This window comes from Squalius cephalus (assembly GCF_949319135.1).
Source record: "Squalius cephalus genome assembly, chromosome: 6".
In the NCBI taxonomy this organism is placed as follows: Eukaryota; Metazoa; Chordata; class Actinopteri; order Cypriniformes; family Leuciscidae; genus Squalius; species Squalius cephalus.
Genome location: NC_137127.1, coordinates 12,062,605 through 12,080,878, shown reverse-complemented (window position 1 = coordinate 12,080,878; position 18,274 = coordinate 12,062,605). Strand labels below are relative to the sequence as shown.

The window sequence follows — 18,274 nt, the reverse complement described above, 5'->3', positions numbered from 1 at the left end:
ATTGTGATTTCTCAGATATAACGTAACTTCCTGGTAAATGCTTTTTCATAGCCCTGATTTTAGGATATGTTGGCTTGTAGCAATTTTTTGACCTATTTGATCCCCTTTTATGAAAAAATCAGCTTGAATAAAATACTTCGTCTCATTTAAAAAAAATATTGTTTGGTTTTATTTTCCATTATTTGTACTAGTGATAAAACATCAATGCATAGTTTCTCTCCCCATTGCTTCCCATCTCTCCTTCAATGTCAATAAAGGCATAAAAAGAAAAAGAAAAGAAAGTGTATCTTTACCGATTCATTGAATTATTAATTATTAATAACTAATATACCACACCTGAAAATCTAGTTTTGAACAAATATTTGACTGTTTTTAAAGTAAAAAAACAACATAGAACACTTAGTAAAAGTTAAATATTTTTTCTTTAATATTTAAATCAATAATATTTAGTATAACAAAAACAAAGATATAAATCAAATATAAGATTTATCATATAAATAATAATTGATGAATGAACAAATAAATAATTAATGAAATAAAATAAGTGACTACAATAATTCTACAGTAATTTCATTGTTATTGGTTCTTAAAAATAATTTTTCTTCTCTCAGCATTTTTCTTCTCTTTTCTCATACACTCTCGTACATTGAAACACATTGAAGACCAATGACCAAAAAAGCAATATATGCTCACTTGAATGGCTGTCACATCTCTGGATCGAGGCCAGCGAACCCTTTTTCACTTCTAATCCAAGCCGAGTGTCATCATGCAGTTTCTTACTGAGAAAGGGAGACTCTGACTAAACCTCTTACTCGATGCACAGGCGCTCTGTTGATTCTCTCGGGTCCAGAATGTCAAAACCATTAAACGTTTTATCCCCATTTCCTAACTGATTTCGTCTGCTCAATCTAAATATTCTCCAATAGAAAGCCCATGGAGACGGAGAGAGGGAGGGACTGGAACTAAAATTTCTCGTTACTTTTTTATGGTTGCAGTGGACAGTAAATGCGGTTACCTTACATCTGAAATACTAATTGTTTTGCAAAAGAAGCTGTTTAAATCATAATTGTAAACTGATTTGCCTTTTTTGTGGCACCCTCTTTATATTTAATCTAGATTCTTTTTAGAAGATACCAGTTTTTTTATGTTTCTCAATTATAACCCTTGCTAAGACTGTCTAGCTTTGTTATACATTATAAAATAAACAGTCACCAACAATCATTTCAAAGAGCTTTGAGCACATTGTGTGGTCGTTCGTTTCTCCTTACATTTTTATCAGGTAAATGTCTTAAATGCCTTTTTTTCTCTCTCAGGTCCTTGCTTCTGGAGACAGTGCCTGGTTTGATTAAGTTGAATAATGAGCAGATCGCTGCAGCAGCGGCGTCCCCAAATGGTCCAGAACAGAAGTGGACTTTCCAGGCCTTCTGTCAGGCACAGCAGAAACAGCGAGATTCACTCATCCAGCAGCAAAAGATGGACATCAGGTAGAGAACCAGTTTCTGTACCAGTAAATGTCTCTGGAAAGTACTAATAAAAATCCATTTGGTCAAAATGTAATTCCTGTAGAATATTATAGCATTTAGTCCTATTTGTAAAGTGACTGATACAATATATCAGCAGGTCCACACAAAATCTTTGCCCACAGTTTGACTCCCACATAGTTCTTTACATCCCCCACCCCTTGTGTTTATTAAATATTTTTAATTTGTCTATGCTTTCATCTACTAATTTGAATGAGGTTCTCCCAGCTTCACTTAATACTTTTTACAAATTCAAAAGTAATTGCTTTTAGCTCTGGTTGCTAATCCCAAATTATATAAGGTGAAGTATGAACCAGGACTTAAACCAAGACTTCTATTGAAATCTATTTCAGCTATGAAAAATGCATATAATAGTTATTTATATTTAATCATATTTTAACTGTAGCTAAACTACATAGTTTATGCAGAGGGTCTTTGTATAGAATCTGAAATCCAGGCCTAAAAGACCTAAAATAGGGCTAAAATAAATAATTATTATATATATATAGATATGCGGTATGGCAGAGAAAACTTAAACTGAGCATTTCATTATTTTTAAAATCTTGTGGTATTGCTGTAGAAATTTAGCATTTGTTAATATTGGCATGAGTGCTAATTATTTCTTTGAGCTCATACATGGTGAATATCAACAAAAAATTACACTTTCACTTCTGTCAATACAAAAGCCGCCTTAGACGCTGCTGCAGACCACCAGCAAATAAAGCAGAACACTCACCATGTTTCATAAAGCATGATTGGCAGAAGTCTGTGTGTCCTGTGGTTCAAGCTGAGGTCTCTCATAGCTTGGAGGACTTTAGAGAATCCCCCCCAACCCTTCCGCCGCACACTCTGCACAAAGGGTCTTTTGCACACCCGTGGGGACCGCTGCAGACGTTTAACATCTGACCTGACCCAGTGTCAGTCCCAAGCTTTGGCTAGGTGAAGACTCTGCCGTCTGACCGCGATACAATGGTAAACCAATGCCCGTGTTGATTAGAGTGACAGACTGAATTGAGGGATTCATTTAATGTCATCAGACCACTGTAATGAAATGGAATTTATGACACTGAATTATAATAAAGAGGAATGTGTCACTGCAAAAGCTGTGTTAGTTCTTCAAAATAATTCATAAACAAAAAAATCCCGGTTTTTCTCTGAGGTAATTTCAGTTGTCAGTAAGTAGGGGAACTGTGCAAGGTCTAGGATTGTATTTATTTTCCTTGGCATGATTTTTACAGCTTGTAATAATGTTTGGCTTTCAGAATGTGCATTGCTGACTGTATATGCAAATTGACATTAATTTGTTTTAATGAGGTAATCAAATTAGCCTCATCTCTGTGCTTGTGCTGTATTTGAACATGTTTCGACAGTAGTTTTGTTTCCCAGTACAAATGTGCATTGCATTGGACTCTTGGATGTAGCTTTTTACGACTCTATTCTGGACTGAAGTGTGTGTTGAAGGGGTGCGGATGCCCCCTTAACCGTGTCAGAGGATTAGAATAGCAGGGACTCAATAGTGACAGAGCTGGTTTCTGATGTTGACAGCAGAGACGGGCTCAGGGGTCAGGGGCAGGAGGGGCGAACTAGCCATGGCTAATAGAGTAATTAAAGGGGTATTGAGACACCTTTGTAGAAACTTCCTGAAACACTTCATTATAGTTTTACATCCCTCAAGAAATGTCCAATTCATATGTTAAAGGCTAGTTTAAATCTTCATCAAGATGTTGGTAAAAGATTATAATAAATTTTCATTTCAAGATTACTTAACTGCAGTAGTTACCATGAACTATTAATGAAAAGTACTTATAAAGCATTTATTAATAATATTAAAATCAAAATTTGAACTAATCTAACATGAACTAACAATGAACAGTTGTATTTTTATTAACTAACATTAACAAAGATGAATAAATACTGTAATAAATGTACTGCTCATTGTTAGTTAATATTAGTTAATGCATAATGCAAACTAATGTTATCTAATAGGAACTTGTAACGTTACCAAGATGTATTTTTTCCATAAAAGACTTTTGAGGGGCCATTTACACATATGCAATTTTGCATTTAAAAATTCAGTGTTATGAGCAAGATGCTGCAAAAACACTAGATGCAAACACTACTTTCAAACACACACATCCAATGCATGTTTACAGAGAATGACAATGAAAAAGCAACGTAGTGGAATGCAAAAACGCTGTGTGTGAATGGTTCCTAATACATGAAATTTGTGTATTTTTGTTCTCACGTTTTTCACGCAGTTCTGCGCCCTCGCAACATGATGCCCAGCTTCTTGCCATTGGTCACCAACCAGACCTGTTCAGATTGGCAGTGGACCAGCGTTACGCCCATGAATACGGTGACAGCTGTGTCACTGAAGATTCTGCACTGGCCGCAACTGCTTGTAGTCGTTCATGTAGGCTTTCTGAACCATCTTTTTCACAGGGACAAAGTCCAGAGAAGCAACCTCGACATACAGCAGATTGGCAGAATCCACAGAAGACTCAACTTTCTCAATCTGACCTTGAGCTTCGATCTGCTGACCGCATGGAGACACAAAGTGAGAAGGAACCTGTTCAGGCACTGAACCTTAAAATGTATGACTCTCACACACACAATATTTCTCTTACTTTGTCGCAGTAACGTTTACAGCATTTATTATCTGTTTGTAGAAATCATCTCCCATGATTTGAAGGCACATTTAATTTTAGCTAAAGATAATCAAAATAAAGCTCATCTTTAAGTCATATGACATCGGAACCCTGCTGGGTCTCTCTCCAGATGTTTTAGCGCAGATGAATCATCCAAGGCTTGAGTTCAGTGACATTCATTTAGTCTCTCATGACCTTGGTGAGTCATCAGATAAAATTGTCTTTTGTCTTCTGTGCTATCACTCAGAGAGGCAGCTGTGGTGATCCAGCAACGCTGGCGGAGGAGATGCGTATTGCGGAGACGTGAGGGCCTCCCAGACTTAATTGAAAAAACTAACACAAAATCAAGTCTTCAGAATGTGGAAGATACCTGCATTGAGAGGCCTGAGAGGGAACGTGCTGCTGTTGTTATTCAGGTGAGACTCACAAAAATTCCTATGTTCAGTTTGGTTTTGTTCAAGGATTGTTTGATCTACAGCATCATATCTCTGGAAACGTGTTTTCCATACCTCCTTTTATGAATGCAATAAATAACTTGAATAAAATTAAATCATCTTCATTACACCTATTACTGCCAAGGGCTTGTTTTGAGTCGGTAGGTAGTGCTTTTGAAAAACAGGCTATTCCTTTCACATGTAACTTCTAAGGGATATTTTCTCTCTCTCTTTGTGTTTAATGAGTCTCTAAGGACTCGAACCGAGAGAAAAAAATGATTAATCAGATTCCAACGTGTCGCTGGAGTGGGAGCGCTAGGGTTCTGATCTGTTAAGTCTTTTTTTTCCCGCGGGGAGTACGCAGATTTAAAGGCATCCCGGTGTTACATTTGTCTTACAAAGCCAAAGTCACAGAAAGTTCAAACTGCAGACCTCGGGGCAATTAAACAGAGGTTAACATGTTTTATCTTCCTAATGGGATAACACACAATATTTATGCTTGCATGTGATTCATGGCTGTGTGTATTGCCCCTGCAGGCTGTGTGGAGAGGCTGCGTTCTGCGGAAAAGGCTGGCCCGTGCTCTAGCTGCCGTTCAGATCACAGAAAGCGATGAGGACTTTGAAGAGGTGGACATGGAAGAATTCATTTTTGATGAGGTATGAGCAGATGCGTGGTGCTCCTGCCATTACGGTGAAGTCGGCAGACAGATAGCCTGGGCCACTGCGCTGACAGTCCTTTAACTAGCGCTCGTAGCCGTGAGGCGGGAGGCTGTCAGCAGTGATTAGGTATTGAAAAAGAACAGTCAATGAGCGGGAAAGAGGGGAAGGAAAACCTTGTTTTTCTTATGTCACCTGCTATTTTCAGCCCGTTTGCATCACGTTTACTCAAATTAACATTGGCTTAACCTATGAATTACGCTAAGTGAGCTCATCTGTGTAGCTTATTAGGCGATTTATTATAGTGTATTACGATGTCATGTTAAATTGATCTGTATTATCATCTGAAAATTCAGGAGTTTTTCATAAGTTGGCTCTTCAATTTTTGCCTGTCACGACTACAGGGGGGGGGGGGGGGAATCTGTTTCTACATTCTCAAGTGTTTGTCACACACATGAAACGAGTTCAGTGCTTTTAACTTAATGAGATCTGCTACTTGCTTTGAAGGCATAATGAAAAAAAAAGTATAAAAATAAATCTTTATTAACTATGCAAATCCAATCAGATGCCATTTTAGAATAGCTGAGTACCAGCTTTTTTTAATTTTGTGTGCGTCTTGTTGTAAATAGAAAGCGCAGGAGAAAGACTGGATAACCCTGCATTCCTATTCTTCACCGGCCAGAATTATGCCATTTTCGGAACAACTGCCATTGCCAAAGGTAACAGCCCTAGGAACCCTCCTTCTGTCTGTGGGCCGGCACAATCAGAGTCTCTCTGGGTGATTAAGTGCCGAATTTATTGCCTCCAAAAACACAATTACTTTCTGGGCCGCCTCAAACTTCCTTCTCGTCAGCAGATGTCATTTTTCAGCACGGTGCTTTGTCTCCTGCGGTTTCTTTTCTTTAGCAAGAGCTGGCCTTTTCTATCACGGTAGCGGCGCTGTGATGTGATGCAGCTGCTGCTGTGGAGATGTAGAGATTGTCGAATGCACTTCAATGTTCTTAACCAAGATGAAAACTGAGCAGCAGAAATATTATCTATGCTTACATAAAAGAATTGAAAGTTCACATCATGAAAGTCTTTGGGCCCTATCATACACCCGGCGCTAGGTGCAACACAAGTGTTTTTTGCTAGTTTCAGTCCGTCGCAGTTATAATTTTTACGTCCTGCGCCACGTTGCTTAAATAGCAAATGTATTTGCGCCCATTTGTGCATCCATGGGCGTGCTGGTCTGAAAACGAGCTGTGTTCAGGTGCATTGTTGGCGCGTTGCTATTTTGAGGCAACTGAAATAGACTGCACCATTGACCAACTGAAACCTGGTCTAAAGTCAATGGCGCAATATTATTTAAAGAGCACGTTAGTAATGTGTGCCTATAGGTGGGTCCACAACGCGTAGATGGTCTGCTTGTGCGCTAGAGAAGCGTTCAGTTTTTCCGCTTGCAAATTCCACCATGTAAATAGCGAATCCGCCATCGCGCGAGCGCAACTGACTTTTAAAGGGTATGGGAGATGTGACTCTGATTGATTTATTGCACGTTAACACACCCATTACTTATTAAGAGAATAGGGACAACCCTTTTGGACCATGCGCCGGGCACACCGACCATTTTTCCTGTCGTTAAACTAGCAAAAGTGGATTCGGACACGCCCTAAGTGCACTTTAGACCATGCGCTTAGATTGTTAAAATAGGGCCCTATGTGTTAGAAATGACATACTGATGCTATCTTTGATTATCTTTTTCGGTACTTACAGTCTCAACTCCTTCTTCCGATGCCGCCAAAGACCCTATCTGTTTTTCCACGGCAACCTAAACATGCCTGGTCAGATAGTGAAGATGCAGCCTGCTTGGAGCAAAGCGTGTTGCCTCACCTTAGTAGCAGGTGATCATTTGGCTTAGTTTCTAATGCTCATGATTATTCAAATAAACATTTTGCTAATGTTTTCTTGCAATGTCTATGGTTTTCTGAACAAACATTTCCAGATCAGTCCTCAAAAAGAACAACATGTCCGAGAAATCAGAAAAAATCCTCAATGAATGGTATGTTTCTATGCTCCTTTTTGCAGTCCTTTCAATAATAAATAATATTATTGGAATAATAATAGTAAATAATTTTTAATTCTACATTAAAAAAATGGCCATTTTAGTTACTCTTGCTAACTTCTATTTCAGGGGCATCACTAATGAATCCACTGCCCTTCTCATGCTGAAGAGAGCCAAAAAAATGAAAGGCAGGAAACAGCAGGAGAAAAGATTATTGGGTAGGCATATCCATCCATCCATCTTATGAGCTATACTTAAAACCATTCAACTTTTAATTCAGTAGATCCTATATTGGAAATCCTAAATCAGTGCATCTCAGTCAGGGGGCCTGGGCCTACTGGGGACCTCTGAAATCTTCATAAGGGGCCTCATCATGACTTACAATGATTTAAAATAAAGATTTCTAGACCTGGGAAAGTCATTTAAATCAATAAAATCGTATAATTCCATGTGCATTTTTATGAATATACGTACACTTTATAATTAGGCCAAGCTACAAAATATTATAAGTAAAACATCATTTTTTTTTTTATTCTTATCCTTAATCCTTATCCAGTAAATCACAACTGGAAACAGTGACGGGGCCTTTGAATATTGTTGTGGACAATGGGGTTCTCAAAAAGTTTGAGATTCCACAGTAGATTCCTTACAGTATTAGCATCCGACATAGCCAGTGCAAGTACATTCCTGTCAGTAAAGTTACATTGCATTATAATACTGCATATTTAGTCTATTAAAATCACTACCACTAAAAAGGCTGCTATCCTTCAATCTGTACTGACATTCAGAAACTTCTCTGTCTTTGGTGAGCAGTTGTGCCACACTTAGCATGGATCTTTTGATTCCATGAGAAGCTTAATCTGTCATAACAGCAAGCAGCTCCACCCTGTTCCATGCCTTGTCATGTTCGATTGGCCTGTCTGCAAACATTCTCACATATATTCCATCGTGCTTTGAGTTCCAAGGGCCCAGAATCAGCTTCATTACTAGGAGTTAGGAAACATCAGCGCTCATAAGTTCAATGGGCCATGAGTCTAAGAAGAATCCCAGACACGGTAGTCCTGGCCCTGGTCTGGATCCTAGAGGGTTGGCCTGAAGCCGGCTTTGATCAAGGTCAGGAGTGCGTGACTCTAATGCCACAAATCCAATCATGGCCCCATCAAATGAGGGCCTGTGTCAAGCTCTCAGAGCCACTGCTCCATAGGCCCTTTGGTCTTGTAATGGAAAGTGAAGCTTTGGTTTCTGTCAGTTTTCTGTTTGCGCTTGTCTGCTCGATGAATCCTGCATTCGCATGAGCTCATTTGTGGCTTCGTTCCTGTCTGTGTTATGTGTTCTAGACCCAAATCTACGTCTGGCCCTGTTCAGGAGCCACAGTAGCCAGTTTGTTTCCACAGAAACTCAAAGAACACGTTTCGCTTTCAAGGACAACTTTAAAGGTAGGACTGTATATATACACCACAAACCAAATAAATCACTATATAAAATTTAAAATGAATCACATTTCAGATGAATTACAATTTTTTTCTCTACATAAATGAACTGATTCACCTTATGAATCAATTGGTTTATTATATGAATCAGTTGTTGTCATATAATATACAACAACTGATGGAGTTTGCACAATTTCCTGAACTGATCCATTTTTATTATTCCCCGTGGGCTGGATCCATACAGTCATTTGGGACACGCTTGGATCTATCTTGTGTGTAATACACAAAAACATGCACATCGCTCGATCAAATTGAATGCACATGATGGGATCGTAAATAGCTAGCTATTAGGTTGTTTGGGATGGTGGAGAATAAACAAGATGATTGTATTTCAGGAGACTTTGTAGCGGACCTGAAGTGTGAAATTGAGTTAAGTACAGAGGAGGTAGGGCACTTAGGGGTTCCAGACTGAGAGAGAGTGCTGTCTGCAGCCCTTGTGCCACCCTAGGGGGGTGGGGCTTTCAGTGCGATGCTACCGAGCGTAAGAGATAAGGGATAGATGAAGGGTCACGTTAAAGAGCAGGGCAAATAAATGAAAAGAGATCCTCTTTACATGCGAACGGTTGCTTTTTTTTCTTGACTTTTTTGTTGTTGTTCCGACTCCTCCGCCAGTCCCATGGCGTATGTAAGCCGATACCCATTTTCAAGTGGGTTACTTCATGTCCAGCACATCCACAAAAGAGAGCTTGGATAAAATAAACACGAGTGAGGCGGATATCTCGGAAAGAATCTGTCACGGCTTCGGGGGGCTAATCACCTCCAGAAGGGGGCTTGGAGCGCTCGGCTGAAATGTAAGCCCCTGCTGGGGGAGAGCAGGGGAGCGGCGGCCAGCCTGTAGCCTGAGGCTTGGGGCCGTCCCTGGTGGGGTTGGGGTTGTGTTGCTGGTGCCTTCCGCAGGTCAGCAGAGGGGAAGAGCAGGTAGCCTTACCCAACCCCAAAGCCAGGACACAGTCCCATGATGCCCTGCTCATGTTGGTTTCAACATCTTTAATCTTAAGAAATGCAATCACTTTTTTGTTAAATGCAGCGTAGTTGCTTTGCATTAACCTGCAAGTTTTTGCTGCTCTCCTGTGCTTAATTTACACCATGTGTCCTGTATTTCCAGTCTCCTGTATCTGCTGGGCTTGGCACTGTATCACTTCTCAAGTAGATGATGCTTTTGGTTTGGTTGGATTCCTTTGCAAGGAAATCTTGCAAGAGAGTCCACAGAGTCCACTTTTTGAATCAGTTGAAGGAGTTTAACTGACATATAATGTCTTACTTGGTTCATATGTGTAGCTTAACAAATGACTTGATTGTTTCTTTTTTTTGCACTTGAGTCAAATAAATTAAAATAATCAGAGGATTTTTAAAACATCAGTTCTTAAATTTAAAAAAAGTTCAGATAAACCAATCATTTCAATCTCACATTAAGATTAATCAGATTCCCTCCATTTCGTTGTCCTTTTTTGATTGCTTCAAATTGATGTGATTGACAATGTGTGTGTATGTGTGTGTTGACCGCTGGTTGACCGCCTGTGGTCTGCTCTCTGGAGGTGAAGGTTTGACCCAGGGTAAAGGAAAGTGGGAGACAGAACCTCACGATAAAAGACCTGACCTCCCTCTTTGAGGCTACTCGGAGAACTCCCAAACAATCAAAGCCCCTTGGGTATGTCTCGTACACACACACATACACTCAAGAATCCCCCACATGCAAAGTGTGTCTTGTGGATAGCCTATGCGTGTGTGCATGGGGTGACTTCACTGCAGTGAAACAATTTAGGCATTTTGGACACCAAATTCCAGTTTAGTAAGTCAGACCCCAAAATAACTAGAAAATCTATGGAAGCATTTTTGATAGACACGAGATAATTATTTTGTGAGATGGAATGTATATAAGCATCAAAATATGAAAGATCTATTGTGGATAAAATACTTTTTTGTATTGTACTTTTTTGTTAAAAATCTTTTTTCATTTTAAAGTTCCCTCTGAGGATGCATATATAATCTTAATGTGTTTTTGAACTTTCTCTCTCACTCTCTTGTTATTCTCGCTCTCTCAGTTGTTATCCTGGTTTGGTTAGGGCTAACCATGTGTCATTGCCTCAGTATTGGTATGAAGGAAGAGTAGGATTTCTGAAAATACCTGCGCAGTGACCTTAAGGGAATCATGTTGACCCGCTTCTCTGAACCCACCCCCAGCAATTCGGTTCTGTCATCCTGACCCTCCATGAAAGAGCTGATTCTCTGAGTCCTGCCACCGCCATAGCAGCACCACACTGCCTAATGTACTTAAGAGCCCTTTTAACAGCCGTGACTCCTGGGCCTCCTAATGTCCTGAGGGTGGGATAGCTGGGGGGATGCGAGTTCGAGAGCTACTGGATGCTACATGTGCATGTGTTTCTATCATATAATATCTGTGGTTAACTCTGGAGGTCCTTCCCTAAAATCTGTGTTCACTGATATGATACACGCAACTTCTACCCCTTTTTTTCTTGTAGTTTTGTAACTTTTCAGCAAACAATAATACTTATTATGAACCTGTCTTAATGCACACCTTTTTATGAATCACTTTTTATGAACTCAAGTAACATTTTTATCATTGTTAAAATATAATTATATTGAATCTATAACCAGCTAAATGCTATAAATTAAATATTAATAATATACATTATAAATAATGTTAAATTATCATATCAACTTTTCTATTTCTATTCTATTCTATTCTATTCTATTCTATTCTATTATATTATATTCTATTATATTATATTATATTATATTATATTATATTATATTATATTATATTATATTATATTATATTATATTATATTATAATACTTATTTTAAAATTCAGTGGCCCCAAAAGTATTTGGACACTTAAGGGACACAAAATGTATGCATTAGATAAACTAGACAATATTAAACCAGTGGACATTTATTTTAAAGAAAAATAACATAAGCACCATTTTCAAGTAAAAAATACTTTAGGGCCAATTGGTTAAAGGTCATTGCAAAATGACTAAGTAAAGTTAGTTTTGAGAAAAGCATGATTTGTTTGCAAAGGCCATTTGGCTAAATATTTTGTTATTGAATGCAATGAAATTCATTCATTTTGTGTTCAAGTGTCAAGAGTCCAAGCCGTTGGGAGTGGAAAGTTCTGTGGGTGATTTACTTACAATGCACACATTAAAGAACACAGCAGCAGCCGGATCATTTCCATAATGATCAACGTAATCCACCAAGAGCAGCGCAAATTACCATCAGGTTTAAGACATGCTTTTTTTGGGCCGTTAAATAAATACCAGTAAATTGACAAGCGCAAACCTAAGTAAATCGCGTTGCATGATTCATTTAAATACTCTCCTCCGTTAAATATTGCGTCTGAAAGGGAAACTCCTACAAACGCATATGCAAAATCACACTAATTTGCCCTGTTTAGTAAATCTGTCCGTAAGACTTTTCAGCACCAATAAATGTGGATTGCCTATTTCCCCGTTTTCTTGTACAGCCCTTAGGGAGGAGTTAATCACTTGACATTTTTAGTGGATTTTCAATTAACCCATGACAACTGTAACCCATAAACCTTGTCTGCTCTTTATTTTTTGGCAAAACCATGGAAATGACTTAAATAAATGGCTCATTAGTTCCAGCACTTGGCCGTCAGAAGTTGTTATCAATTCATGCTAGTCTCCACCGAGAACACGTTTATTCTGAATTAAGGCTTTTTAGTGATGCATATTGACACTGTTCATAAATTTTCCTACTTCTTACATACTCATTAGTTTTTTATTGCTCAGATGACTTAAATATACACCACAGAAGTTGGTGAAACAAAGTCATTTTCATGTGCTCTCCAACCTCACAGACTTGTTTCTTCTGCTTCTTAGCTACAGTCCAAAACTATTCTTTTTTGATTCACGTGGTGCTTATCAGGAATTGTCTGGCAAACAACCCCTCTTCTGTTTATTTCAGTAAATATTTAAATGGATGTGTCTGAAAAAAATCTTTTGGGTACTTTTCTTCTTGTTTCATGTCAAATGCAGCTCACAAAGCACCGAAAGCAGAGGAAAAACAAACTTACCAGTGGCTCCAACCCGACACGGACTCTAAAGGCACGGGACGGTGAGGCACACTGCTCTGAACTAATAGTTCTCCAACAATCAGTTATAGTGGTGACTTGTAAACGTACACCATCTCACATTTTGTGAATATGCTGTGGTGTTAGAGATAATCTATTCAATTACTTTTTTAGGGAACATTTCCTACCTGATATTGGCCATGATATTCTTAATGGTGGGAGAGTGCAGCTTGTGGTAAGAGCTATTTTTTGTCTTTCTGTACTTGAACTGTTCACTAACATTTATTTGAACACTTTTTTTTCACAAATCCTGTTCTAATTAACTGTGAAGTTAAATTTAAAGCGGTACTCGTGCAAATTAAAAAAACGTACTAACAACTGCTGCTGTAAATACTTATTTGAAGGAGAGTGAATTTATGAATGTTTGAGCATGTGAGAGGTTGTCTATACTTTAACGTACCTGTTTTTTTCTTTTAGGCCATTGGGGACAGAGACGGTGTAGAATCGGGAGAAAAAGTTTGGGCTGACTCCACTGATGTCTCTCCACCTCGTAAAAAGCATACGCAAGCTCGGAGATACTCAGCTGAAAACAGAAGTGAGTGTTTTACTTAAGATAACATAAAATAAATATAAAAATATAAAAAACACATTATATCTGTTTGTGCCAGGTCTGCTTATATTTGGTAATACTGATATTTACAGATATTTATATTTAAGTTTTGCGTAAAAATATTGCTTAAGCAGACCATTTGCTTTTTAAAATATTTTTTTGCTGATAAAAAAGGTAATGGAGTATGTAAAAGCCCATTAACATTAGAAACATCTGTGCCCTCATTGTTAATAATATCACGCAAGCAAAAAAAAAAAAGTTTTTGGAAAGCAGTGAAAAACTCCCTTCTCCACTTCTGAGTACATATAACACACTATAAAATATATATATATTTTTTTTACTGTTATCTCTTTTTCTGCTCCAGGTTTAGGTTGTACTCAGAACATCATCGCCGTATAATAATTTATGAAATGTTAAAGGATGGGATTAATTAAGGAAGGATTTTAAAACACTGCGGACTTCACACAATGATGTGAGGTTAAATCATGTCAGTCAGGTGCCAAATCAAATACTGCACACAGAGTCCAGTGGGTGTGGCATGAAGCGCTCGATGGAAACTGACATGAATGTACACATCATCTGGCTCACTTGATAACCTATTACAACATCACACAAATCCGATTTCACACAATTGAAAACCACTCGACATCACCATGCCTTTTATATGGAAAAAAAGCAGGTTTGATCATTGTTTCCACTGGGGAATGTTTTTCCACTGACCAAATTTAGACAAGTGAGAACTTTTAGACAAACATGTTTATGTATAATAAATATATATATGTAGTATATACCATTCAAAAGTTTGTTGTCGCCAAGTTTTTTTCTTTTATGTCGCTAAGAAATTAGCTTTTATTCAGCAAGGATGAATTAAATTGATCAAAAGTGAAAATCTATGATCTTATCAATGACCTGAGTGAACAGTTCTTCTGTTATTAATCAAATGATCCTGAAAAAAATGCATGACAGTTTCCACAAAAACATCATGAAGCACTAATGTTTGCAACATTGATAATAATAAGAAATGTTTATTTAGCACCAAATCAGCATATTAGAATTATTTCTGAAGGATCATGTGACACTGAAGACTGGAGTAATGATGCTGAAAATTCTCCTTTGTCATCACAGGAAAATCAATACATTTCAAAATATAATAAAATAGAAAACAAATTTCAAATTGTAATACTATTTCGTAATATTACAGTATTTTTGATCAAATAAATGCAGCCTTGGTGAGCATAAGCAATTTTTTCCAAAAACATTAAGAAATTCTAAACTTTTTAATAGTAATATTATATATATATGTGTGTGTTTGTGTGTGAACACGTGTCTCAGCTTAGCAGACAGATGCCAGGGTCGATGAGGGGACGGGGGGGAAATAATCTCTCTTTCAGCAGGAAACGGTCAGTAAGAGACCCCTGACACCTCTCTGATTAAGTGCGAGCTCTGTCACACACTCTGTGCAACTCAGGACTCACCCTGACAAAGATCCCACTGAGTGACACAAGCAGGGCTCAGCGCATTTAACATAGTGATGTCGGGCTGTGAAGGCTTTTCACTGTCTGTCCTAATAAAGCCAAATTAGATTCCGCTGAAGATTTGAAAATGAAATCCACGAGGATGCTGACAGCCTGACCGACTGAATGACTGACTGGCTGTCTAAATGACTGACTGAATCAAGCCTTTCACACAGCGGTATTTATATAGGTGAATTATTGGAGAAGCTTATAGTGGTATGAAGACTAATTCTACAGATCAAAGAAAATGAAAATGCAAGATTCCTTTATAGATTCATTTTACAGTTTGTATGCTAAAGCTATTTCTCTATAATCCACAAATATCAGTACTCATTTTCTGAAAGAGAATGTTTTATTCCCGTCGCGTGTTAGCCTGTTTATCAGCTAACGTAATACAAATTTTCCCAGTCCATCATAGGCCTCTTGTGATTTGAATTGGATCAGCGTGAGCGATTAGGTCATGGGCACAAAGTTGACATGCTTAGTATGTTCAATTATAGTAAGGACTCTATAAATACTACTTAGCTTTAATGCAACAAGATACCCTCTACTTACTGGGGCCGAGCCATAAAGAACAGTTTAGGGAGCCATAAACGTTTTCATTATGTGTGTAGAGGAAATCTCCCGGTGCCTCATTTTTTGCCCTCTTTCAAAGGTAATGGGAGCAAAATGGCTGAAAACAATTTGTTTGGTCACAGCGGTTAAGTGAGTGTGTGGCCGTTTTATTAAATATCAGCCCACAGAATTCGGGTAACAACATTTGTCTCTTTGAATATAAACTTCCAGGGTTTGAAGTGCAATTAATATCCATCGAGGGCTGACGTCTAGTTTTTCCACTTTAATCAACACAGACAAGGAATAAATTAATACAAATGTAGTAAAACCAATCATTTGAATTAGCTAAACAATTACTACATTTGTAAAGTGGGTTACACTTTATTTTAAGGTAACTCCGTAACAGTGTAAATAGTAGGGCTGTCAAACGATTAATCGCGATTAATCGCATCCAAAATAAAAGTTTGTTTTTACATAATACATGTGTGTGTACGGTGTATAATTATTTTCTATATATAAATACACACACATGCATGTATATATTTAAGAAATATTTGCATGTATATACTGTGTATATATATTTATATTATATATAATTTATATTATATATAAATATTTTATATATAAATAACACGTTTTCTTAAATATATATATGCATGTGTGTGTATTTATATATAGAAAATAATTATACTCCGTACACACACATGTATTATGTAAACACAAACTTTTATTTTGGATGCGATTAATCGCGATTAATCGTTTGACAGCCCTAGTAAATAGACAAGTAAGTACTGAGTAATATTAATTAACTACATGTACATACTATAGGGTTAAGGTTGGGATTTGGTTTAGGGTTAGTTACTTGAAATTATGCATCGTTTTCTGTTATTACTGTTGTAATGTGAAACTGTCACCTTAAAATAAAGTGTTTGCATAAAATGTATTGAATTTATTAAAAGCCAAGGAACAGAACAGACTTCAGACTACATTTGATCTTTGAAATGAAATAGAATTCTGTGTGGCAAGATGTGGTGCACGGTATCCTCCCGAATCGATGAAGTTTTACCTGATGTTTCGTTTTGCCATGTGTGACTTCTTGCTGAGCGCAGCCATGGGTTCTACACGTGGAACACATCAGCTGCAGAAAAAAGAACTGTGCTTGTTAGAAACACCAGAAATGTCAGTCAAAGTCTTAACATGTATTTGAAAATGGATTAGCATTGTTGAAGGTGTATTTTTACAACATTATCTTTGTCTTCACAGAAACAGAAGTGCCATCCCCCACCAGAGTCAATTCAGCTCCGATCCAAAAGGAACGCATCTCGTTCCGGGACAACCCAGTGCGACAGAGTGGAGGCTGGGGTGGAGGAAAGAAGAGGGCCAAAGTGAACAAGTAAAAAGATAACCACATCAGCTTGTGTTTGTTGCACTGAGACAATATTGATTCAGTTTGTTCTTTTGTTTTCACCCTTCGTATTTGCGGCCGTGTATGTATTCCGAGTGTGATGGATGTCTTGTTGATGTAAGCCCTTAACAAGACTTACAATGCACATTTGATCTCCGCTGAAATTCCTTGCAGCTGCTGTTTTTACTAAAATCCAGCTTCCTCTTCTACAAATGAATTAGAAGCAATGGATGTGATATAGCCCAAATATCTGCAGGCGGTCACAGGATACGTATTGCTTTCAAGTATCACTCCATTTAACATGAGCACTGCGAGCCATGGAATGGGTGGAAACCATTTACAAATGACATGCTTAATATGCAGACAATGACAGGCAATAAAAACCAGCTTGTTCCTGTATTTAATTTACTTTTTTCTTTCCTTATACTAGGAATTTGTGTTGTTCATGAAGCTCAGTATAAAATGATGCACATTTAATGAAAGTAATCAAAATCACTGTCAATAAAGTATTTGGTTTGCACTCAAACACCTATTCTCTGTATATAAATCTCTGATCAAATGCATCTATGGCAAAACAGTCAGTTATCTAAGATAACAGATAATATCCTTCTTTCTGTATTTGAACTTTCTGGCACCAGTTTAGGGTTCATTTTGTATGCCTAGAAATGATAAAATAGCCTAAATCTTGAGAATAGGGTGTCTTATTAGTGGGAGTTTTGGCATTGTGTTTGGATACGCGTCCCATATTGAGTAGAGTACATTTCCAAGTTTCCACTTTTGCTGAATCTCAGAATAACAGACTGAATTTGCAGACTGATGCCAGCAGTTAATTCATGCCAGTTGTTACCCACAGAAAACATAGGCAAACCCTGAGAGATAATCTTTTCAACTGCCAGCAAGAGCAGATCTGCATAGGTTAGTAAAACCCTTCAGAGCCATATAAAACCTATTGGTTTGTTTGGGTTTCTAATAGACTACGTTGTATTTAACTACCCAGGAACGCATTATGGGGAAAATAAATAGCCTACTCTTTGAATAATCCTTCACACTAAAATGAAAAGGCCTTTCAAACCAAATTTCACATTGCAAGCTCAATGCATCTGGCCTGACCTGAGCAGCTCAATCACAGCAGCTGGAAGAAGTGACTGTGGCCACAAACCGTTTATTATCATTTTAATTACTTAAGTGACTGCAAAGGCGTATGTACACAAACCCAGCTGACACTCTCGTACTGAACTCTGACTTTCACCAGAGATTCATTCTGTCTAGTACATAAGAAAGAGAGAGAGAGAAACAGGGAGAGGCAATAAACAATGGCAAACATGTCATTGGCCTGAAAG

General features: G+C 37.9%; 1 protein-coding gene across 1 annotated transcript in view; it reads left to right on the top strand.

Annotated features, from left to right (window-relative positions):
- The window catches only part of lrriq1 (leucine-rich repeats and IQ motif containing 1), a 26,680-nt gene extending 9,284 nt beyond the window's left edge, over positions 1–17,396 (top strand). The window contains exons 12-24 of the mRNA XM_079874722.1: positions 1,314–1,484; positions 3,779–4,114; positions 4,416–4,584; positions 5,140–5,259; positions 5,889–5,978; positions 7,015–7,142; positions 7,244–7,300; positions 7,433–7,521; positions 8,641–8,739; positions 12,816–12,894; positions 13,025–13,085; positions 13,328–13,445; positions 16,793–17,396. Of these exons, the coding sequence (XP_079730848.1) occupies positions 1,314–1,484; positions 3,779–4,114; positions 4,416–4,584; positions 5,140–5,259; positions 5,889–5,978; positions 7,015–7,142; positions 7,244–7,300; positions 7,433–7,521; positions 8,641–8,739; positions 12,816–12,894; positions 13,025–13,085; positions 13,328–13,445; positions 16,793–16,926 (1,651 nt within the window). The 3' untranslated portion in view covers positions 16,927–17,396. The remainder of the gene's footprint in view (positions 1–1,313; positions 1,485–3,778; positions 4,115–4,415; positions 4,585–5,139; positions 5,260–5,888; positions 5,979–7,014; positions 7,143–7,243; positions 7,301–7,432; positions 7,522–8,640; positions 8,740–12,815; positions 12,895–13,024; positions 13,086–13,327; positions 13,446–16,792) is intronic.
- Positions 17,397–18,274: the final 878 nt, after the last annotated feature.